Source organism: Gambusia affinis, linkage group LG03 (assembly GCF_019740435.1).
Source record: "Gambusia affinis linkage group LG03, SWU_Gaff_1.0, whole genome shotgun sequence".
NCBI lineage: Eukaryota > Metazoa > Chordata > Actinopteri > Cyprinodontiformes > Poeciliidae > Gambusia > Gambusia affinis.
The window spans coordinates 22,380,006-22,405,343 of record NC_057870.1 but is presented as its reverse complement, the minus strand read 5'-3'; the positions used below and the strand labels follow the sequence as shown (position 1 = coordinate 22,405,343).

General features: G+C 37.6%; 1 protein-coding gene, 1 long non-coding RNA gene and 1 pseudogene across 2 annotated transcripts; 2 read left to right on the top strand and 1 right to left on the bottom strand.

Moving 5' to 3' along the window:
* Positions 1–5,353: 5,353 nt before the first annotated feature.
* LOC122828441 lies at positions 5,354–6,515 on the bottom strand. The gene is made up of 3 exons (XR_006370231.1): positions 6,490–6,515; positions 6,079–6,360; positions 5,354–5,951 (listed from the first exon to the last, which is right to left on the bottom strand). It is a non-coding gene; the product is annotated as an uncharacterized LOC122828441 (long non-coding RNA).
* A 3,535-nt stretch (positions 6,516–10,050) lies between these two features.
* On the top strand, positions 10,051–13,657 carry LOC122828440 (annotated as a pseudogene).
* A 5,369-nt stretch (positions 13,658–19,026) lies between these two features.
* On the top strand, positions 19,027–22,427 carry LOC122828439 (beta-1,3-galactosyl-O-glycosyl-glycoprotein beta-1,6-N-acetylglucosaminyltransferase-like). The gene is given in 5 exon segments (XM_044112000.1): positions 19,027–19,617; positions 19,620–19,941; positions 20,463–20,556; positions 21,130–21,534; positions 21,617–22,427. Coding segments are annotated over 5 exon segments (1,347 nt in total). The 5' UTR covers positions 19,027–19,592; the 3' UTR covers positions 22,118–22,427.
* Positions 22,428–25,338: the final 2,911 nt, after the last annotated feature.

The window sequence follows — 25,338 nt, the reverse complement described above, 5'->3', positions numbered from 1 at the left end:
AAGACAAGACAACAGGTAAAAAGACAGCTCTTCAAACATATTTGAAGCCACAAAATAATCTGGAAATGTAGAGGAGCAGCTAACCTAATCTATAACTTTGAGCTTGCTACAGCTAGTTAGCCTGCTAAAGTATCATTACATCTCCAACATAGTGTATAAGAGTCTGTAAATGAGGACAAAGGTGGAAAACATTCAAGTGGTTTCTGTTATTTTTTGAGTTGGTTCAGCCACAGTGGCAGGTGGACAAAAAAGTTAATTTCCAACCCTGGTTACATATAAGGACTGTTCACCTGTTTAAACCATGCTCTTACAAATTTAAAGTTAAGTCAGTACTAACAGGTGCAACTATGTACAGGTGTAAATTCTGCAGCATTTGTACTTCAGAATTTAGAGAATTTTGTACTCATGTGAAGAAACATCAACACACAGCTAATTATCGGTTTCGTTGTGGAATAGAGCAATGTCCTACTTCCGTCAGAGAAAAATAAAACATTTAGAAGAAAAAGAGGACTCAATCTTCATCTTGGTTGATGTAATTTTATATCGACTCTTAACTTAAAACACACATCTTAAATCAGAATTGTTCAATTAATTTGTTAAAGGGATCAATTCACCCAAATTACAAACATTTTGTTAACCCATATTGTACTTAGCCATTCAGATACTGTATTTGTGGAATGTAATGCTTTAAAAAATTCATTTAGCCTCACAAACTGTCATTCACATCCGTTGTTTCAGAGTGGTAGCAGGATGTAGGGGTAAAGTCTAGTCTAGTCTCTGGGGTGAGGTTCTCAAAAACCTGTTATAATCTGGGTGAACTGGCCCTTTAAATATAAATTACTACCAGTAATTCATAATTAAGAGTTTTCCTTTTATGTTTCAAAGGTATCTTCCACCAAGATGTCTGTTGAGATGGAAATGACCTTACCTACAACACCAAGGGTAATCATGCTTGGTAAGAGGAATATTTTCTATCACTATAATTTTTTTGTAGCAATGTATGTAATAGTTATGGTAGTCTGTACTTTTACTCACTAGCATTAGCTTGACAAGGGTTTGTCTATTTTAGGAAATAGCTTGATGTCTGCAACCTGGTGGATGGTCAGTATGGAGAAGAAGGTATTTTTCGAACCTGAGCAACTACATGACTTTGCCAGTGTCCTTGCTGTCTTTTTTGGGTCATATTATGACTTCAATCTGGAGTATCAGGAGTCAGCATCCACCACGCTGGAGATGATACAACTGTAAGTACTCTACACCAAGCCATTTATGAATAAAATTTAATGACAGTTTGACTGATGATGAAGAACCATAGCTGATTGCTGTATTGTATGTCTTCATTTTAAAAAATACAATTAATATATTTTATTTCTGTTAAAAGATTCTTTGTGAGGATCAATCCAGATGTTGATACCAAATGCACAGCCAAAGTCAGTACAAGCTGCAAGATGGGAAGTCTTGTCAAGAGGAAAGTAGTCAGTGTCAACTCCCGGATCAACACCTTCCTCAAACGACTCGCTGAATTTGAATAGAGGACTTCCAACTAGGTAAGCATTTTACCAAATGTTTATTATTTTATTGTCTTTTCCTCCTATCTTGCATGTTCTGACTTTACTTTAGCCTTTTTAATATGATTTTAATGATTATTTATAAATGGCATGTGATTCCTACACAATAGCCCTTTAGAGTAGCCTGCATCTTTTCTGTGTCCGTGGTAAAAAGTGGATGTCGCTGCATCTCTTACTAAATCACAGAAATGTTTAAGTGTGTAGTCGTTTAATTGAGGTGTTTTTTTTATACTATGCAGTTTTCAGTTTATTAGGCACGCCTTTGCAGTAATCCATCAGCACCAACAAAATGACTAAAAAGATTGTTATGACATGTTGTATTTCATCGTCTCCTTGGGGACATTTGCAGGGTCTCAATACAGTACGCAATCGTTTGAATTAGTGAAGACTGACTGACTGCTTTTGCCATAAACAATCCAAAAACCTGAAGTGAAGCCAGTCCTGCACATTCTTTATGCAGCTTCTATTATCACTTCAGTGTAATTGATTTTTTTTTTTTAAACAAATTATCAACTTAATGCTGCTTTATGCCAATGATTTTATGCATTTGGACATTGTCACTTCAGTTTAATTTGTCAGCCTTCCTGTCGATTTGAAAATGTAGATAACTTCCTGACCATCTCATGACCTCCCACATTTTCTGTCTTATTCTTTACAGTTCAGCTTCCACAAGATGGATCCCACTGATTTTGTTTGACAAATGGAATAAAAGTTCTTCTAATGTAGGAAATGCATCTGATATAACAATATTTATTGATATAAATGCCTACCATATAGTACATTATCGCACTTGCACTGTTACTGTGATGTATTGTGTAACAGAGCACATTTAAGCTACTGTTAACTGCTTTCTGACAATGCAGCCTCTGCTGGTTTTTTAAATGAAGTATATTCTATATTTTTTAAAAGTCAGTCTTTAATAGTTTATGGCTGGTACTTGATGCACACATGTTCATGTTGCTACATACATGTGCCATAAAAATATTGACATGACCTGTAGTGTGTTCTATGGTTTTGTTGTTTTATAGCACATTGTATATTATATTGTGACTTTGTTCTTTATGACATTGCGAATATATAAATGGATTTTATTTCAACAAATCTGCTGAAAATAAATACCTGTTTTTATTCACAGTACTTGGACTAAAATTTCTTTTGTGAAACTTTTCGGTTTATGGTAAAATATTCTTGTATTAAAAAATGTAAACTTTAATTTACAGTAAAACTGACATTATGTTGTGAAACAAGTTTACAGTAGACCAGCTTTACTATAAAATACATTTACAGTTTTATGCTATAAACTACATTTACAGTAAAGCAGTTATAACTGCAAAGCACACTCACAGTAAAAATTAACTGTGAAATATCATGACAGTAAAGGTACTGTGGAATGGTAATTACAGTAACCTACTGGCAACACTGTTGCCAGTAAGTTACTGTAGAATGTCAATTACAGTAACTTACAGGCAACACTGTTGCCAGTAAGTTGCCAGTAAGTTACTGTAGAATGGTGATTACAGTAACTTACTGGCAACACTGTTGCCAGTAAGTCGCCAGTAAGTTACTGTAGAATGGTGATTACAGTACCTTACTGGCAACACTGTTGCCAGTAAGGTACTGTAGAATGGTAATTACAGTACCTTGCTGGCAACTTACTGGCAACACTGTTGCCAGTAAGTTACTGTAATTACCATTCTACAGTAACTTACTGGCAACAGTGTTGCCAGTAAGGTACTGTAAAATTACAATAAAAAGTCTAACAGTGTACATATTTTTCACAGTTTAAATTTTCAGTGCAAACCCAACGGTGAGTTTAATGCTTTCATATTTCTATAGTATATTTTATTTTGTGCATGAAGTTTGATACATTATCTTAAAGCCTGATTTAAAACACGGGTTTGGGCCGTTGATAAGCTTATATTTATTTGTGTTTGATATAGTTTCTATAATTTTAATGGGAAAAGAGCACAGTAGGATTGCTATCCCTTTCGTAAAATACGGAATCGCCCCGTATACGAGACGCGATTTGTTCGGTACTTCTGTATGTCCGACAGTAACGCCCATCACACGCATATAAACATGTAGTGTAACAATAATTACAAAAATAAAACGCAAGACATGTTAAACTCAGCTAATGTGGCGGGAGCTAGTAAGGACCCCAGAACGCTTTGGACTATTGATGATGTCACGGTTGCCTAGAGACAATAAGGCAAAAGAGGGTTAGCAGTCGTGGTGAGCCGCTCTCAACCTGCGTCTTTTTAAAACGTCCTCAACTGATACTCTACCATGTCCTAGCAAAGATACAGGAGAGGGAAGACACACATGCCAGGCTGAACAGTGTCAGTGAGGATGAATGCTGGCAATTTTTTAAAAAATTAAGAGGGAAACTGAAGAAATTATACTGTCTCTTTATTCTTTAAAACTTATGGTACTGCAGTTTTAGTTTCTCTAGTGAAATAGAATGACACTTTCCATCTGCTAGATCCTTATTTTAATTTCTGAAAGGTGGGAACCCTACAGCACAGAGCTTTCCTGAGTAAAAGTGATCATTCTCATAAAGTGTAAATTTCTTTTTAACTAATCCTTTTTCAAATGCTACTTTGTCTTTTATATATTTTGTGACTACAGGGTAGTCAGGATGCTATTGTTGAATCTGCAAGCCACTTACTTAATTTACTAACTGAAAGACCACGGAGTGGAGGAAGAGGAGACATGATGAAATTCTAGACTGGATGGGAAAATCTGCCAGCAAGTCTGTCTGTGGAGATTGTTCGTGGAAACTACAAAACACTAAGAATTCCTTGTCACTACTGGAATTACAAGTCTTTCAGTGGGGATTTTTTAGCATGCATTTCCTCTTCGCAATCTGGCTTTGGCTTGCTTTGAGTGATCAACCTGTTAAAAAAAAAATAAAAAATCTACATTTAAGCTGTAGCAGTTCTTTGTTTGTGAATCAGCTTTGTTAAAACAAAACAGTTTTGTTGAAATGTAGAATCAATTCAATTTTCTGATTTTGTCAGATCACAAGTTCGATACTTATGTTTAAATGTGATCATATGTATTACTCATTAGAGCGACAACATTGCTGTTCCTCTAATTTCTCTAGTTTTGTCAAATTCAAAACTAGAGGAACTAGAATAACACAATGTTCAGAGTAGATATTTCATTTCTCTGAGTCAGTACTGTTTGTACAGGCAGTTTTAAATATGAAACTGAAATTGTTTTTTATGCAAAATTTTATTGAATGTACTTAGATGAGTTCATATATGCTTGAAGTATTAGAAAATACATTACATAAGACAAAACTTTTTCTGATTCTTATAATTCAAGTAATGTAAAGCGCTATAACAATGTACAAATGTACCTAATGGGTTCCTTTTGAGTAAAGAAAAAAAAACAAACAAATTATAAATTTAGAACATTTTTGTTCTCTAACATGTCTACCATAAAAGCACTAAAATTTACCTCTGTGGTAACATGATCAGCATTTTGCTTTACATTTCATAAATGGTTAATTTTTAAACTGGTACGGAAGCGTATTGCTGTCACAGGAAAAAAAATTGAGCGCTATCACGTTATAATGTCATATGTATCTTATTAAAATGTGATAGTTATCTTGTTAAAACATGATTGCCTTCTGGTGATTTTGGTTGCTTGATTACAAACAGCCGTTTGCCATTATTCAGCTATTGTTATTGTACAATAAAAATCTGAACATAAAATGTTCAGCAAATACATCTGAGCCGCCGTTATAATCGCCCTTTAGCCATTTCCCGAATCAGAAGCTACAATCGGAGGCCAACTTCAGCTTCGATCCAGAGTCAGTTAGGATCGCCGCCACAGCTAGAGGATCGGACTGACGTTTCCTTCTGTGCAGTCCCGATCTGGTAAGGATCCTGCTCAGAGTGTGCTTGCTATTAATGGTTTCAACCACAGTGCACAGCAGCATCTGTATCTCTCAATGTTTCAGGCTAAATATGAAGGAAAACTTGACCAATTCCAGTTAATCACTGTACTAGTCTAGCATAATACTGCCACTTCCTGGACATAAAATTATCATACGTATCACGTTTTAACAAGATAGCTATCACGTCGAGAGCTCTCAATGTGATAGCTCTCGAATTTTTTTCCCTGCGTGATAGCAATAGGCTTCCGTAAACTAGAAAACTTTCACATAGTAAAAAACTGCTTGCAAAACTGAACTGCAGCAATATAAATGTCACATCCAGAAGACAGTGATGTGGCTTTTGGGTTTACTGCATTTCTTAAGGCTGCCATTTGTTCGTCAGTCAGTTGCAAATTAGAGTTTGGTACTGTGACATTTGACTCCTCGTGAATAGGAAGCCCTCTGTCCTCCCATTCAATTTCGGGAATCTGTACACCCTGAAAAACAAAGAAGGGATCAAGAGAACTCAAAAATTACTTAATAAGATATTGTAGATTACTATTTTACAAATTAGGCGAATGGTAGTAGACATGCTACACATTAAATTGTCCAATTAAAATGTACCTCTGTCAAGGCACCATGGGGTTCAGGAATTGGATGATATGTACGACCAAGAACCCAGAGCTGGTTAGGAGTCATGTTGCTTCAGTTCGAAGTAGGTGATTGTCCCAGCCACTGCGCAAAGTATCCAGATCATCCTGCAGACATGGCAGGAATACATAATGGCAACAGAAGAGATGTGCTTCATTTGAAATGTCCAGGTAGCCCTCTTCTTTAAGGTAGTGTAGCACGCCATAATAGATGCACGTTACAGCCGTCCACAGATCTCTGTACAGTCGCTCAATCCTTCAATTATGGAGTAATAAACGATTAAAAACTGCCCTTCAAATCTCATCATATTGAAGACCACACAAAGCTAATGTTATTATAGACATTCAAAAGCATCACATATTGAAATTTGTCATTTGTACAAACCTTTGATTGTGCACACTCTTCCCAGATATGAAACTGCTTCTTCCTGCTCCAAACAATCACAGAGTCTATCAAAAATATGATCCAGCAAAGGTTTCTTGAAAAGAGAAAAAAACAGTATTTTGAAATCAGTAGGTCAGCACTGTGAAATCACAGTAATCTAAATTAAATTATATTTAATCTAAAATAAGTTAACAGATGTACTTACAAGCATATATTTTCTTGAAAATGAGTTAAAATCAACTGAAAAAGCAATGGGGTTTGTTTATAGTGTTGCTAAGTAACAGAACGAGTAAAAATAATGTAAATTAATATTGTATATCAACATTTGTCAGATAATAGAAGCACTATTTTGGATGATGTTGTAATGACAAAAAATTTCTTAATTAATTCATAAATGAAGTCACCTGAACAATACGGTAGCTGATCAGAATGGGGTTGTGGTTATAATTAATGTCGGAAAGTGTTCACAGCCCCTCTTTGAAGCACACAAGGCAGCCATATTAGCTTACTACATTAGCGGTGGCATCTACGGAAAAATTATGACTTTACTAAGACTGCCTGTCTCAGTCTCACCTAAGATAACATACAAACAACCCAGAAAGTCGCCACCCATCAGTTCTCTTTAAACTGATGGGTGGTCAGTTTAAAGAGAACTAATGGCGCAAGTGGTATTTCTTTTTTGAAATTAGGCGTGGGACAGCAGGGAGGGTCTGGCGGGTGCTAGGAGGTAGCGAGAAGTAATATGCCGGCACTACACGGTGTAAGATTAACAACGGCCCAGCCCGTGTTTTAAATCAGGCTTTAAGATAATGTATCAAACTTCATGCACAAAATAAAATATACTATAGAAATATGAAAGCATTAAACTCACCGTTGGGTTTGCGTACGCCTCCATGGTCGCCAGCCTGGGTGATGCTGGTATTTCTTCAATATGACGGTTGTGTCACGTGATTAGGTGGATGTTGGAATCGGACATCCATTGCTAATGTCTGTGACCTGAAGTAACCTTGGCCATTTTTACAGCGAATTTTTAGACGCTGGATTTGAGACAGCGAATTTGAGAAAGTTGAATTGGAGGACACTGAAAATATTGCATTTGAATTTTGAAAAGTTGAATTTTTCTATGCTGAATTTTTTAACACTGAAAATTTAAACTGTGAAAAATATGTATATTGAAAATTTGATCACTTTGAAATAGGAATGTGAATTTTTTTAATAAATGAAAATTGCAACCATGTACAAAAAAATGACACTGAACTTTTTTTTTCATGTATAAATAATGACAGAATTTTTTTTTAGGTTAAAAGTATATTCTGAATTTATCTTAATACTGAAAAAGTAAGCACTAATGTACAACATTCAAATTTCAGAGGCATTTTTCATTCAAATTCTGATGGCACATACAGTGGCGCAAAAGGTGGCAATGCAGTGTATGCAACGCATAGGGGCGCTGCACTGGAGGGGCGCAAAAAATGATGAGGGGGATTTTTTTCTAGTCAGTATTTTAAGTACTTAACAGCTGTTTGTGTATGAAATGATCAATAACAGAGGAACAGCACTGATTAAGCGCCCCCCCCCCCCTTCTGCCAGCCGCTCTCCCCTCTCATACAGGTAGCTTGGGCAGCGGCCCTTCGAGAACGCGCTGAGGCGCGGTTTTTTTTTTCTTTTAAATTTGTCGTAATGCCTCGACAACAGGGAGCTAAAGATGGGGCGCAGAAAAAACTCCGGGGCACAAAACAGAAAACGGAAGAGGGGGAAGGATAAAGATGTAGGAGAGACGAAGAAAAGCTTTTCAAAGTGGTTGAATGACAGTAGGTAAGTAATGTCAGTGTATCAGCAAGAGAGTTGTAAATATTCAGGTTAGCTTAAGCTAGCCTAAAATGACAGGTGGTGGTGGTTGTTGTCCAATACAGGACGCGATTTATTCCGTATTGCTATAAATATCTGATAGACACACCTATCGCACACATCTCAACAATAAGTGCAATAATAATGACCAAAACAAAACACGGGAAATATTAAGGTCAGCTAAATTGTTGTTGCGGGACCTAAATAGGACCCAACGAACTGACGCTGTTGTCATGGTTACCTAGAGACGGGCACTAGCAGCCTCAGTGAGCTGCTATCAACCAGTGTCTTTTTAAAATGTCCACCCGATACTACAACGTCCTTAAAAATAAAACCTCTGGCAAAAATACAGATGTAGTGGGAAGACACGGGCTAAAAAAAAAATCACAGTGACGTTTAATAGGCGCATTGAAATAAATGTGTCGGTGACATTCAGTGCCACCCAGTGGGTTTGATATCATATAGAATGGGTCAGGAGAGGAAACGCAGACCCGTCAGAACCTAAAGAACCAGACATCAGTCTCTTCATCCCTCAGTCGTTTCCTGAGACCAAAAATATAGATGACAATTTAAAGAGCAAATCATACAAATAGATTAATAGTAAATAAATATTGTGAAGAGAACATTAATAACGTTTGTTAGAATTGTGTAGGAAAAATATTGATATCTTTTATAAATAGTGTTTTGTGGTCAACATTATTTCACCATTTTATTAATGTGGGTTGCCAGTTTGGATAAGGCTTCCTATCAAGCTATAAGAATGATAGAAAACATGCTAACTAAGAGCCTCAGACCTGCAGCCCACAGGCAGTTGTACAGGTTTATGTCTAGGGCGGGCGCCGGTAAGATGTTCGCATCCACCTCATATATATGTAGTTGCACCCCTGTCCAAGGGTCCAACCTTACGTTGCAAGTGGGATACGGGAGTAGGGGGGACAGACTGGAGGTGGACACCCTCACAGTTATGCAATTGGAAGGTCTTTTTTTGACATATATTTTTCAGTTGATGATGGAAATACTTAAAAAAAAAAACCTTTTTAGTCGTATTGTAATTTATGGAATAAGTTTTGCCCCTTTTCCACCGGCTCTACATCAGCAGCCCGGCTCGCCTCGGCTCTATTTCGAAATGACCGCGTTTCCACCGGCCCGTCTCCGCTCTGTCGCAGGGTGCCGCCTCCTGGCGCCATGTGCTGTGCTCCCTTATTACGCGATCTAACGCAAGTTGTTTTTCTGAGACAAAGAAGAAGAGAGAGCTCAGCTATTGTTTTAGCTATAGCCTGACTGTGATTTTTCTGAGACTTCAAGAAAATCAATGGTGTGAGGAATGCTGCCATTGTGGCGAGGAGGACAGCTGATCTATGCTTTGCAGCGGAGACGAAGCTGAAGTTGGTTTCCAATTCTAGTTTCCGATTCGGGAAATGGCAAAAGCGCGATTCCACCTAATTTTTCACTAACTTCCGCATCTTTAATCGACTCTAGACTCGATTAAAGAGTCTGGAGTCTTTTCAATCGACAGGTAGACTCTTCGAACCTGGACTGGATTATTCTGCTCTAGTAGCAGAATATTTAAAACCAAGTTTGTGATTTGTGAAACTTTTATCAATATTGTATTGTTTAAAAATGAGGTAATCAGAGAGAACAGTGAATAAACTGTGTACATTACACCAGGGCTATCAATGCAGTTATTTTGCTTTTTTTTCTGAAAATGTTCTTAATTGTGCTTCAATAACTTGAGAGCACTTATGACTGTGTAAACTGCTCTCCTTGTGAAACCACACCTCACTCTCATTCTCTCTTTCTCCTTTTTTGGTCTCTCTAAAATGCAGCACTCAAATAAAGGAAATGTCTACATTTTAGCATATTATGTCAACATTACGCACAAGTCTAAACAATGACTTTTATTAACTGCAACAGGGATTCACAAATCTATATTCAAATCTGCAACAGTTTCAAACACTTAGGAAAATCCCCCTCATTCTTGGTAAAGGACAAAGGTTTTACTCAACATTCTCCAAAAGATGATACATTCAAATACATACAAATTAATCTCTGACTGGAAGGAACTAAAAAATCTTGTGCAAATGACTGCTGGCTTCTTTATAGATCTCACTATCCTGAAACCATGCGATTCTGCAAACAAAGCTGGCGCCAGCTGTCGTTGAAGCTCACCTTTGCACTGGGATCACTGTGGATGCTGTTCCTGGTTCTTCAGACACAGTCACCCCTGTCTACTGACCTAATCCACAGTAATAACTGGTTGGAGTACAGGGATTATGACTTTGGCCCAGAGAGAGTGTGCAACTGCTCAGCAATCCAGGAGGGAGACAAAGAGGAGCTGCTGGAAGCCAAACTATTAACCATCACTAAAGAGTTCCAGAAAAATATTCAAATCCCTGATGAGTATTACATTAATGAGACCAAAGACTGCAGGTGTGTTGCTTTAAACTACGGAGCCTCGCAGAACTATTCATAACACTAGAACGTTTTCACATTTTGTTGCAATTTTGTGACAGAAAAACATTAAGGAGAACAAGATTATGAATACACTTGTATTCAAATCCCCTAAGACCATTAATGGATGGATACATTTGTACTGAACAAGAAATGACACACTGACAAACTCCGTTTGCCAGTAAAATAACTTCTGAAGACAATAGATTGTATTGGATTTTATTCATTGGTTGCTGAGTAACCGAGCCACTCCTACGAGCCATCTATGCATAAGTGTCATTTCTGAAAAAACAAATGAGGAAACATTTTCCTTCTACTTCACAGTTATGCAGCACTTTGTAATTGCTCTGTCACATAAAACCTCAATATTCTAGTTTGTGGTTGCATTGCAACAACATGTGAAACGTTTAAGGGCTTTGGATACTGCTGCAAAGATTTTTATTTCTTCTAGTAAATCAATAATTTCAGTGACACATAATGACATTCAACATTGTTACAGGAAATTCCAGTCAAAGAGGAAATATATAACGTTTGCCCTTAGCAAAGAAGAAGAAGACTTTCCTCTGGCTTATTCTATAGTTGTTCATCACAAAGTAAGTGCATTCTAACATTACCCTTAATTATATATTACATATACATCTATATTGTAGACCTTACATAGATTGAGCTTATGGGTTTATGGTTTCAAGTTCTCATTTCCCTTATTGTTGATTTTCTCCTTATTGCTAATAAAAGCAAAACATTTAAATATTGCATCAGGTCAAAAGAAACAAACATTTTTATTTTGAAAATGTGAGCTTACTTAATACTATATTTAATACCTGCTTAAAGATTGTAATTTTAAGAAAGTACTTTTGATCTGACAAATGAGGTTCATCCGAACCCTTTTCCCATCATTTGTCCCCATCACATGAAATGAAACAGTATTTGAATCAACGGCACAACAATGCAGAGGAGACACAGATTGCGACGTTATTAAAAATAAATAAAGAAAATGTAAGCAGGCACTTGTTTGATCTGGAAAAAGTGACTGAGAGATTTTGTGACGTTTCTCTTTCAAGGTTTTAGAACTCGGCTAGAAAACTGAACATGCATTTCCTCACAGAGCAATGTTTCACTCCTGTAGAAAGAAAAGGAACTTAATTTTGTCTTTTGTCATATTTTAGGTGCAGAACTTTGAGCGACTGCTACGAGCCATCTACGCACCTCAGAACATTTATTGTATTCATGTGGACAAAAAATCCCAGCCCTCTGTAGAAGCTGCAATTACCAGCATCGCTTCCTGTTTCCCCAATGTCTTCATGGTCAAACAGGCTGTGAGCGTGGTCTATGCTGGGTGGTCTCGTGTCCAAGCTGACCTCAACTGCATGGCTGACCTCTATGAATACAGTACAGAGTGGAAATACTTCATCAACCTGTGTGGACAAGACTTCCCTCTAAAAACCAACTTGGAAATGGTAAGGATGCTGCGCTCGCTGAAGGGCGGCAACAGCTTGGAGTCCGAAGATTTCCCTGTAGAGAAGAAGTGGAGGATATCAAACGTTCACGAGATTGTTAAAGGGGCAATGAAGGTACATTTGGAGAGCTTCTGTAGCTTGTATTGAGACCTAATTATCAATATTTTATTCATTTTTATTTACTCTACTTTTTCAGACGACAGGAAAGTTGAAGAGTCCGCCTCCCTTCCCCATTAAGTCAGGAAATGCCTATATTGTGGTAACTCGGGGCTATGTCCAGAGTGTTTTGAATGATACTCGAGTACAAGCTCTTATCGAGTGGTCCAAAGACGCCTTCAGTCCTGATGAGTTCCTGTGGGCAACCATTCAACGAATCCCTGGTGTGCCTGGCTCAACGAGACCCCACACTAAGTATGATCAAAGTGACATTAATGCCATTGCACGACTAGTGAAATGGTGGTGGCATGAGGGATCACAGGATTCAGCAGTGTATCCTGAGTGTCAGGGGACCCATGTACGGTCAATTTGTGTATACGGAGCTGGGGATGTACAATGGCTGCTGGAGAACCACCACCTATTTGCTAACAAATTTGACGCGTCCACAGATCCTATTCCTGTCTTCTGCTTGGAGAAACATCTCAGACAGAAAGCTCTGGCTGAATCAGAAGGTGATTATTTTTCCTGGTCTTAATAGATGACTTAAAATAAGATGATCTACTGGAACATATTTATGATTGGATTGTACATTTTTAGTTACAGGGGATACAGGGGAGGGTATTAATATTTTGGGGCCACTGTGGCTCAGAGGTAGGAATTCATCCTGTAACCAGTGGGTTGCTGGTTTGAACCCCAGCTCTGTGTATTTCAGTCATGTTCTTCTTCTGTCTTACCTGCTGGTGTTGTTGGTCTGACTAAGGGCCTGGTGGCGCTGATTGTATGCCAGCCATGCCTTCTACATGTTCCACCCCTTGTAAATATTCTAAATAAATGTCTAACTGTTGAACAAAGTAGATTTCTGGTGAAGAATAATGCTGTTGGGTCGAGTCGGAACATCTTTCACTCTATATACACTGAGTAACTTGGCTCTTTTTGCATGTTGCTTATTTTTCTTGCAGTTTAGCTGAAGAATGGCCTGCAGGTGAATCTTTGTCTTGTCAGAAAAGGCTTTTGGATTGTTTAAAAATTAAGCTGAAGGCATCCCATTTAGTTTCTCAGTTGCTAATTTTATTTTGGTATGTTAATTATCTTGATTGAGGAGTATCAAACACATTTTAATTTTTATAATATGAACTCTGTTGGAAACACATCTTATCATGTGCTTCACCAGCCCAGCAATTCCTGAATATCGCACACTCTACTTTGCCAGTGCTTAAATCTAAACATATATTAATTTATGAAGCTATTTTCAACAACGTCGCTTAATTAATTTATTATTTTTTTTACATCCTACATTCTTCAAAGCAGGCCATGAACTTACTGTTTTCCCTCAGAAATCTGTTGTTGATGCCTAGTAGTTTGACTAAATTGGGGAAACATTCATCATTGAATTTTGCAAGTTATGTATAGAATGCCATCCAACCATCCTTTTCTAACACCCTTGTCCCTAGTGGGGTTGGGAGGGTTGTTGGTGTCTATCTCCAGCTACGTTCCAGGAGAGAGGTGGGGTTCACCCTGGACAGGTTGCCAGTCTGTCGCAGGGCAACACAGAGACAGACAGGACAAACAACCATTCACACACACACTCACACCTAGGGAGAATTTAGAGAGCCCAATTAACCTGACAGTAATGTTTTTGGACTGTGGGAGGAAGCCGGAGAACCTGGAGAGAACCCACGCATGCACAGGGAGAACATGCAAACTCTATGCAGAAAGACTCCGGGCCGGGAATCGAACCCAGGACCTTCTTGCTGGTCCTGTGCCACTGTGCAGCCTATGTCTAGAATGCCACAAGTAAAATTAAAAGTAACTTATTTCACTAAGTGACTGAACAAATTTTAGTTCTGAATACTACTGTTTTGATCCATTTAGTGTCACTGTTGAACATATCTTTGAACATTTCTTCACATTTTGTTTATCATTTTTCTGTTCTTTCTAGATAAATAAAACATAAAAAATGCCCAATTAAAGACATTTTAGTTTACTTCATGCCTTTTGAACTGCTGGATTAGACTACAGGATTTTCCTGAATGGGGAAAATGTTTCCCAACATCGTAGATCGTCAATCCGGATTGTCACTTTTTTAATAAGTTTTATAAGAATTGAAATCTTAATGGAAACTATTACATACAACACATTTGACTTTTTGGGATGTTTTTGTTCTTTAGATTTTGCTTCAGAGGAAACATGATCACAAACATCCACTGGCTTTCTCTTAACTGTAAACCTCATAGTTTGGTGAATACACCGGGATTAAACAGCAGCTGATGAAAAACGGATGATCCATTCTTTATATCTAAGACACGCCTTATTGGTCGTCCGATGAACTACGTCAGCTAAGGAATGTCTGCTGAGAAGTAACTTGATATCATGGCATCAGCTAAAGTTTCACTTCTACAGAAAGCTCCTTGTTTGAGTGAAACATGCAACGTCAAGTTTCATTCCTCCAAAAAGCCCTCTGTGTGTAAATGAAACATGCTATGTGTGAAAAACACCTGTGTGTGCATGACTATATGTGCAACCCTGGATAAGCGTCCCAACAATACCAACAACTTTTTCCACTTGTTAATGTTGTGCATGAATGGACACATAAGTGTCCATAAATAAATGAGGTGTGTGTGTGTGTAAAGTAATGTAGCTGATATGTAAGGACACTGTGTGCGTTTGAGATGAGTGAACTCTGGTCAGGAAGTCACCAACATGAGCTCATCTGTGGATCTGCAAACCCTCCTTGGTCTAAAGAGCCATCAGCCACATGATCATAGAGGTCTGGATAGAATAAGAGCAGAAAAGATCGTGTGAAAACTAAAAAATACCACAAGTGATAGTAAAGAGAAACACTTAAAGGGCAATATATAAGATAATAAATAATAATATGTTTAAATTTAATCTTTCTCTTCATCTTTGTCAGTTTTCCCATTTTCCTCATTCATTCAGTTTATCAGAATATTTTCCTCCCGTCTCATCTTTTATCAGTCTGCCACTATTCTCAAACAGACATATCACAATCACAATCTCCTCCAAAAACATTAGATTGTATATGACATACTGAAAATGTACAATTTAATAAATAAAATTAGATTTGTTTTCTTTTAGAATTTGGTTATTTTGAGATGAGGAGCTGGATTCTTCCTAGTAAAGTCTTAGTAAAAGTAATTTTATTTATATTGCACATTTTCAGCAACAAGGCAATACAAAGTGCTTTACAGGCATTAAAAGGAAATGGAAACAAAATAACAAACCAAAAGAAAGAGCAAAAAAAGAAAAGGAATCTACCGGTAATAATGTTGATCCAAAGTAAATAAACTAGATAGGCTACTCCTATTCAGGGTTGGTAGATAAGAATAAATAAGTATGCTCTGGTCTAATTCCTTTTCCAGGTTGGGAGAATAGGAGTCTAAAGTGGAATTGCTAAGGTAGTTTTTCTGGATTCTAAGTTCTAATTCTTGTAATGTGGTTGCTAAATAAGTGTAAGTAGGTAAGTATCCTCTGGACTTCTGGGTTGCTAAATGCTGAAAATATAAGTATTCTCTGGACTTTCTAAGCATGCTCTAAATTTGTAAAAGTAACGAGTACTCCACAGTTTCTAAATGTTCCTGTTGTGGGAGAATTTTTTCTGGATTCTAAGTTTGTTGTAATTCCTTTTCTGTCAGGTTCATTGGTCTTTCTAAATTCTTTCTAGGTGAGTGTGTGTGTGCATGGTTGTTTGTCCTGTTTGTCTCTGTGTTGCCCTGCGACAGACTGGCGACCTGTCCAGACCTGTCCAACTATGTTCCCCCTCTCGACCGGAACGTAGATAGGCACCAGCACCTCCCGACCCCATTAAGGACAAGGGTGTAAAAAAATGGATGGATGGAGGGCACATTTAAAGTGAATAGTTTGGATAATATGGGATCATTTGTTGGCTGTGTGTCATTTAGTACAATGTATAAGTAGCCTACTATAAATAGTCAAATGTATATTCGGTAGTTACTCAACTTTCGCTTTCAATCAAATGCCCCTGCCTACTAAAATGACTCCATATCAGTCAAGATTTGGAATAAATTTGAATTTGATCTGCTCCATTTAACTTAGTGCCCCTCCCCTACAATTCCCACAATCTCATATTCCCCGGAGATTCTGACTGAATCAGAAGTGTAGTGGGACCAGCAAGCTTCTAAACTAATTTTAACCTAATTTCCAGAAACATTCAGAGACAGAAAACAGATAGCAGTCAATTTTTAAAATATTCATGTGAGTCAGTGCGTTTTGGAAGGTTTTGTAAATAATACATATAATATAAATAAATAAAAGAAAATTATATCGAGGTCCATAAACCTTATATTTCATGAAAGAAAACACCAAATTTACTACGCAAACGAGACGCTTCATTTAGTAATATGACAAGATTTCATCCAGAAATATTACCATGCGCATTTGTACCTGTCATATTCGTGTGTTGAAGATAATAAATAAATAAATATAATAAACAAAACAAAACAAAAAAACATCCACTTGCACTGCGTGCTTCCGCGAGGGGGCGATCACGAGCTGGCAGAATAGTGATCGATAGTGCACAATGAGAAAACGGCTTTAAATATGCCTTACGAGGCAACTTCTAAAAATATTCTCAGTGTTATCATGTTTCTTATCCATGAAAACCCTAAGAGATGGCAGAGTGATTGTAGTACGGTTTTAACACATTTCTATACACGTTTGACGTGCGGGGTGGGGGGTGGGGGGGGAGGTTGAAGGAGGGGTGTAATCTCTTAAATTACCGTGGTGAGGTTCGTTTCAAGTTGGATATTCTAAATTATGCACAATTCTGGAAGCTTTTTATCTCTCAGTTTTTGTTTTGTTTTCGTCATGTGTTTCAAGTAAATTGCTGAGCCAACTTAAAAGGCGAGACGCATCACTTTGAAAAAACGCCTCAAGGGCAAGGAACAACTCTCAGACAGTTTCTCTTCCTTGTTTTATGCCCGAGCTCGTCTATAACGCACTTTAGATGTGGAACAGGAATTTCTTATAGCGGCACTCTTTACCTAATCTTCACACAGAAAAGACAGCCGAGTTATGGTGAGAAGAGTCTCAGGTCGGATGACAGGTAAGAAACACATTAATAATAATAATAATAATAATAATAATAATAATAATAATAATAATAATAATAATAATAATAATAATAATAATAATAATAATAATAATAATAATGAACATAATCAGTTTTTAAGTATTCAAACATTTCTAAGTCTAAAATATTTGCTTTGGAGATCTTCTCTACTTTTAATGTCGGTGAGTGCTAAATTTAGGAAATTTTTTTTATATCCCTGCTCAGACATTAAATAATGCGCGATGGCTTAAATGTTTTCACAGCATTTTACAATATTACGTCACACATGGCTTTATAAATTCATTTATAAGCGATTTTTACGGTCACTCATCGCATGCGTAGGCTTCACTCAAGTAGCCTATTTGTTTGTTTTTTACATTCGCAGCATAATCTGTGAAGATGTACGGGAAGTGCAGGTTTTTCAAAAGGGACACGGGTGAAGTGTGTTATTTAATGTAGCTGAATATGCTTTTCCCTCGAAATACGTGCAACTTTGTGTTGCAAGTTGGTGCAACACAACTTGCAACACAATTCTGACTTTAAAGTCTTTTTTTCGGTGGCCCTAATCCTATACGTATAAACTAGAGTTTTGGGGCTGCAAGAAGAAAAAGACGCGAGTGGGAACTATTTTCCCGTGTGCTTGGTGGCATCTTTTTGTATCTTGTGTTACACCGTGAGTGAGATGGAAGTGTGTCACATCGACGTGACTCTGGTTCGTTAATAATAATAAGAAAATAAAAATAATACGAATTAATTACATAATTACGAAAATAACAAATGCAGGCGACTCCTACCCAACCCTGAAGATGATAGTCATAACCATCACGGGCGTAACTTTCTAAAGGACTGTGTGGACAAGTGCCCACCAAGTTTGGCCTGACAGGGACAATTAGCACCAAAATTTTCTGTGCATCATCCAAGGGCCCAACCTTACGTTGCAAGAGGGATACGGGAGAAGGGGGGACAGACTGGAGGTGGACACCCTCACAATTATGCATGTGTTGTTTTTTGACATATGTCTTTCAGTTGATGATGGAAATACTTAAAAAAAATAAAAAACAAAAAACTTTTCAGTCATATTGTAATTTATGGAATAAGTTTTGCCCCTTTTCCACCGGCTCTACATCAGCAGCTCGACTCGGCTCGGCTCTATTTCGAAATGACCGCGTTTCCACCCGCCCGTCTCGGCTCTGTCGCAGGGTGCCGCCTCCTGGCGCCATGTGCTGTGCTTCCTTATTACGCGATCTAACGCAAGTTGTTTTTCTGAGACAAAGAAGAGAGAGCTCAGCTATTGTTTTAGCTATAGCCTGACTGTGATTTTTCTTAGACTTCAAGAAAATCAATGGTGTGAGGAATGCTGCCATTGTGGCGAGGAGGACAGCTGATCTCTGCTTTGCAGCGGAGACGAAGCTGAAGTTGGTTTCCAATTCTAGCTTCCGATTGGCAAAAGCGCGATTCCACCTAATTTTTCACTAACTTCCGCATCTTTAATCGACTCTAGACTCGATTAAAGAGTCTGGAGTCTTTTCAATTGACAGGTAGACTCTTCGAACCTGGACTGGATTATTCTGCTCTAGTAGCAGAATATTTAAAACCAAGTTTGTGATTTGTGAAACTTTTATCAATATCGTATTGTTTAAAAATGAGGCAATCAGAGAGAACAGTGAATAAACTGTGTACATTACACCAGGGCTATCAATGCAGTTATTTGGCTTTTTTTCTGAAAATGTTCTTAATTGTGCTTCAATAACTTGAGAGCACTTATGACTGTGTAAACTGCTCTCCTTGTGAAACCACACCTCACTCTCATTCTCTCTTTCTCCTTTTTTGGTCTCTCTAAAATGCAGCACTCAAATAAAGGAAATGTCTACATTTTAGCATATTATGTCAACATTGTGCACAAGTCTAAACAATGACTTTTATTAACTGCAACAGGGATTCACAAATCTATATTCAAATCTGCAACAGTTTCAAACACTTAGGAAAATCCCCCTCATTCTTGGTAAAGGACAAAGGTTTTACTCAACATTCTCCAAAAGATGATACATTCAAATACATACAAATTAATCTCTGACTGGAAGGAACTATGAAATCTTGTGCAAATGACTGCTGGCTTCTTTATAGATCTCACTATCCTGAAACCATGCGATTCTGCAAACAAAGCTGGCGCCAGCTGTCGTTGAAGCTCACCTTTGCACTGGGATCACTGTGGATGCTGTTCCTGGTTCTTCAGACACAGTCACCCCTGTCTACTGACCTAATCCACAGTAATATCTGGTTGGAGTACAGGGATTATGACTTTGGCCCAGAGAGAGTGTGCAACTGCTCAGCAATCCAGGAGGGAGACAAAGAGGAGCTGCTGGAAGCCAAACTATTAACCATCACTAAAGAGTTCCAGAAAAATATTCAAATCCCTGATGAGAATTACATTAATGAGACCAAAGACTGCAGGTGTGTTGCTTTAAACTACGGAGCCTCGCAGAACTATTCATAACACTAGAACGTTTTCACATTTTGTTGCAATTTTATGACAGAAAAACATTAAGGAGAACAAGATTATGAATACACTTGTATTCAAATCCCCTAAGACCATTAAAGGATGGATACATTTGTACTGAACAAGAAATGACACACTGACAAACTCCGTTTGCCAGTAAAATAACTTCTGAAGACAATAGATTGCATTAGATTTTATTCATTGGTTGCTGAGTAACCGAGCCACTCCTACGAGCCATCTATGCATAAGTATCATTTCTGAAAAAACAAATGAGGAAACATTTTCCTTCTACTTCACAGTTATGCATGCACTTTGTAATTGCTCTGTCACATAAAACCTCAATATTCTAGTTTGTGGTTGCATTGCAACAACATGTGAAACGTTTAAGGGCTTTGGATACTGCTGCAAAGATTTTTATTTCTTCTAGTAAATCAATAATTTCAGTGACACATAATGACATTCAACATTGTTACAGGAAATTCCAGTCAAAGAGGAAATATATAACGTTTGCCCTTAGCAAAGAAGAAGAAGACTTTCCTCTGGCTTATTCTATAGTTGTTCATCACAAAGTAAGTGCATTCTAACATTACACTTAATTATATATTACATATACATCTATATTGTAGACCTTACATAGATTGAGCTTATGGGTTTATGGTTTCAAGTTCTCATTTCCGTTATTGTTGATTTTCTCCTTATTGCTAATAAAAGCAAAACATTTAAATATTGCATAAGATCAAAAGAGACAAACATTTTTATTTTGAAAATGTGAGCTTACTTAATACTATATTTAATACCTGCTTAAAGATTGTAATTTTAAGAAAGTACTTTTGATCTGACAAATGAGGTTCATCTGAACCCTTTTCCCATCATTTGTCCCCATCACATGAAATGAAACAGTATTTGAGTCAACGGCAAAACAATGCAGAGGAGACACAGATTGCGACGTTATTAAAAATAAATAAAGAAAATGTAAGCAGGCACTTGTTTGATCTGGAAAAAGTGACTGAGAGATTTTGTGACGTTTCTCTTTCAAGGGTTTAGAACTCGGCTAGAAAACTGAACATGCATTTCCTCACAGAGCAATGTTTCACTCCTGTAGAAAGAAAAGGAACTTAATTTTGTTTTTTGTCATATTTTAGGTGCAGAACTTTGAGCGACTGCTACGAGCCATCTACGCACCTCAGAACATTTATTGTATTCATGTGGACAAAAAATCCCAGCCCTCTGTAGAAGCTGCAATTACCAGCATCGCTTCCTGTTTTCCCAATGTCTTCATGGTCAGACAGGCTGTGAGCGTGGTCTATGCTGGGTGGTCTCGTGTCCAAGCTGACCTCAACTGCATGGCTGACCTCTATGAATACAGTACAAAGTGGAAATACTTTATCAACCTGTGTGGACAAGACTTCCCTCTAAAAACCAACTTGGAAATGGTAAGGATGCTGCGCTCGCTGAAGGGCGGCAACAGCTTGGAGTCCGAAGATTTCCCTGTAGAGAAGAAGTGGAGGATATCAAACGTTCACGAGATTGTTAAAGGGGCAATAAAGGTACATTTGGAGAGCTTCTGTAGCTTGTATTGAGACCTAATTATCAATATTTTATTCATTTTTATTTACTCTACTTTTTCAGACGACAGGAAAGTTGAAGAGTCCGCCTCCCTTCCCCATTAAGTCAGGAAATGCCTATATTGTGGTAACTCGGGGCTATGTCCAGAGTGTTTTGAATGATACTCGAGTACAAGCTCTTATCGAGTGGTCCAAAGACGCCTACAGTCCTGATGAGTTCCTGTGGGCAACCATTCAACGAATCCCTGGTGTGCCTGGCTCAACGAGACCCCACACTAAGTACGATCAAAGTGACATTAATGCCATTGCACGACTAGTGAAATGGAGGTGGCATGAGGGATCACAGGATTCAGCAGTGTATCCTGAGTGTCAGGGGACCCATGTACGGTCAATTTGTGTATACGGAGCTGGGGATGTACAATGGCTGCTGGAGAACCACCACCTATTTGCCAACAAATTTGACGCGTCCACAGATCCTATTCCTGTCTTCTGCTTGGAGAAACATCTCAGACAGAAAGCTCTGGCTGAATCAGAAGGTGGTTTTTTTTCTGGTCTTAATAGATAACTTAAAATAAGATGATCTACTGGAACATATTTATGATTGGATTGTACATTTTTAGTTACAGGGGATACAGCGGAGGGTATTAATATTTTGGGGCCACTGTGGCTCAGAAGTAGGAATTCATCCTGTAACCAGTGGGTTGCTGGTTTGAACCCCAGCTCTGTGTATTTCAGTCATGTTCTTCTTCTGTCTTACCTGCTGGTGTTGTTGGTCTGACTAAGGGCCTGGTGGCGCTGATTGTATGCCAGCCATGCCTTCTAAATGTTCCACCCCTTGTAAATATTCTAAATAAATGTCTGACTGTTGAACAAAGTAGATTTCTGGTGAAGAATATTGCTGTTGGGTCGAGTCGGAACATCTTTCTCTCTATATACACTGAGTAACTTGGCTCTTTTTGCATGTTGCTTATTTTTCTTGCAGTTTAGCTGAAGAATGGCCTGCAGGTGAATCTTTGTCTTGTCAGAAAAGGCTTTTGGATTGTTTAAAAATTAAGCTGAAGGCATCCCATTTAGTTTCTCAATTGCTAATTTTATTTTGGTATGTTAATTATCTTGATTGAGGAGTATCAAACACATTTTAATTTTTATAATATGAACTCTGTTGGAAACACATCTTATCATGTGCTTCACCACCCCAGCAATTCCTGAATATCGCACACTCTACTTTGCCAGTGCTTAAATCTAAACATATCTTAATTTATGAAGCTATTTTCAACAACGTTGCTTAACTTTTTTTACATTCTACTGTTGGAAGAATTTGATATGTTATTATTTTAATATTTTATTATTATTATTATTATTATTATTATTATTATTATTATTATTATTATTATTATTATTATTATTATTATTATTATTATTATTATTATTATTATTATTATTTATTACATAAGGATGTTTTAACAAAATGAGTAATAATTATATAGAATTGAGAACTAAAATATTAGAAAGGAATGTTAATTATTCCTTCTAGGTTGTAGAAAAATAGAATAGATTACAAATGAGTTACAGTGGGAGCATTTTATTGGAATAAAGATAAAACAAAGATCTTTAGAGAAACAGGCCCTAACTGTAAGAGGAATTACCCAGATAACAACAAACTATAAGCTGATTCTAGATATTTTCACAAACCGTCTTTTTAATAATGACCAAAATTTTGTTAAGATAAAGAAATATTATTAAATCTATAGTAGGGTGACCAATCGTCCGTATTTCCTGGGACATGTCCGTATTTCACGTCCTGTCCCGGGCGTCCCGGTTTTTTTTTTAGAAAGTGAGGAAATGTCCTGTTTTTTAAATTACCTTCATTGGACCATTAAATTTACGGGCACTAGGGCCCTGCGCACGGCGCTGCGTGTGACGTAATCCCTGAGTGCGGGCAGCCCTGTTCTTAATCAAAAGATAGATAGCGTGGCTGTCAGTACGCCAACAACATGCCAAAGCGATATCATGTTATTGTAGGATTACGTAGGCCTGCTGCAAAGATCCCCCGCCTCTTATCCCCCAAGGTGTCCTGGTTTTCCCAAATGAAAATATGGTCACCCTAATCTATAGGATTTATTGATTACTGATTAAGTGAAACTAGAGGAAACTCTCTTGGTAAACAGAAATTCGTCAAACAAAGGAACTTTTGGTAAATTTACAAGATTTGTGGTAAAAGGATACTTTAGCTTAATTTGAAACATTCAGCTGAAGAAGGCCACAAAGTTAGCAAAAACAAACTCCAAATGTGCAAGGAAGAGGTGAAATATTTAGGACACAAATTATTCAACATCAGGGAGACAAAATGAAAAGAAATTGGAGAGAATGTTGCAAATGAAAATAAGAAAACATAAATAAGTAGAAAAAAGCAAGAGGTTTGTTAAGATCGGACGACAAAGTGAAATTAAGACATATTCTATGATAAGAATGATAAGAACAAAAGAACAATGAAACTCCAGCAAAGGAGCTGGAACCGTAAAAACCCAGACAAACAGCTCAGCAGGAAAGAACAGCTAGCTGTAATGCAAATCATTCTCTCTCCCAGCACTTAAAGTACCTCCTGACAGAATATCAGGATATAAGTTACAATTTTAGTAGTGAAACAACAAGAGGTACCCCAAAAGGTTTTTAAGTGAAATTTTTAATTAGATGAAACTAAAGCATCTCTCTTGATACAAGTGCCAAATCCTAACGAAGCCTCAGAAGAATTAGGAGTTTCTCCTGAAATCCTTATCAGCTCTCAAGAGGTGAGGGGCAGTTCATGAAAGGGGGAGTAAAGGTTGTTTTGTGGTCCATCTGACAGTAGAGAAGTCATTATCATCGCATAAGGCAGGATTATCAGTTATCTTTAACAAAATGCCCCTTTGCTATTAGATCTTCTATAAGCAAAACAACTGCCAGCTAACCTAGTAGTTTGTAAGTGTGTAGCACACACAACAAGTATTAATGAGGTCTTTAGTGGAAATAGATTAGCTGACTTGAATAAGCAGAAGTGGCAGCATCAGCAGAATTGAAAGCGTTATATAGAGGAACAAACTATTATGCACAAAAAGATAGAGACATGCAACAGCAAAAGCCTAAATCTGCTTAAAATAAAGCTGAGATAAAAGCAGAAGTAAAAAGCTGATGAAGAAAATAAACAGACAGAAATTTGAGGACCTACAGAATATGCTCAACATTAAGAGAAAATATTAACTTTGAACCATGTCAATAAGTTTGTGAATCAGGCGGCCACAGGGTTTCTGAGTCTTCAGTTTGTTGGTGGTGTACTATAAATAATATGTAGACAGAATGAATTACATCCTCTATGATGTGCAGAAATTAGGAAACTAGACAGGCAGGATGTAAGGCTGTGCATGACAAGTGTTGCTGTTACCTCTCATGGCATTCTAGAACAGAATTACCCTTGATACACTGCTGGCTAAGAAGAGGAAGAAGTGTGTATACTGTTTGGAGAAACAGCTGCACATTTTATCCCAACACAATAATAGCAGCAGTCAGTAGCCTAATGGAGGCAAGTGAGAGGCTTGAATCCTGGAATGGGAAAATGAAAAGTGGACTTGTCCATGTGGGACTCATGGACAAGTCCACTTTATTTTCATGAGTCCCACATGGAAATATCACCCTTTGGTTTCCTCTGTTTCTGTTTTCCATTGCAGTATTTGCTGCTGTTCTTACTTTATGTGGATGTTGTTGTATTCCATGTCTGCGTTCTTTGCTAAACTGGTTGCAATTTCCCATGGA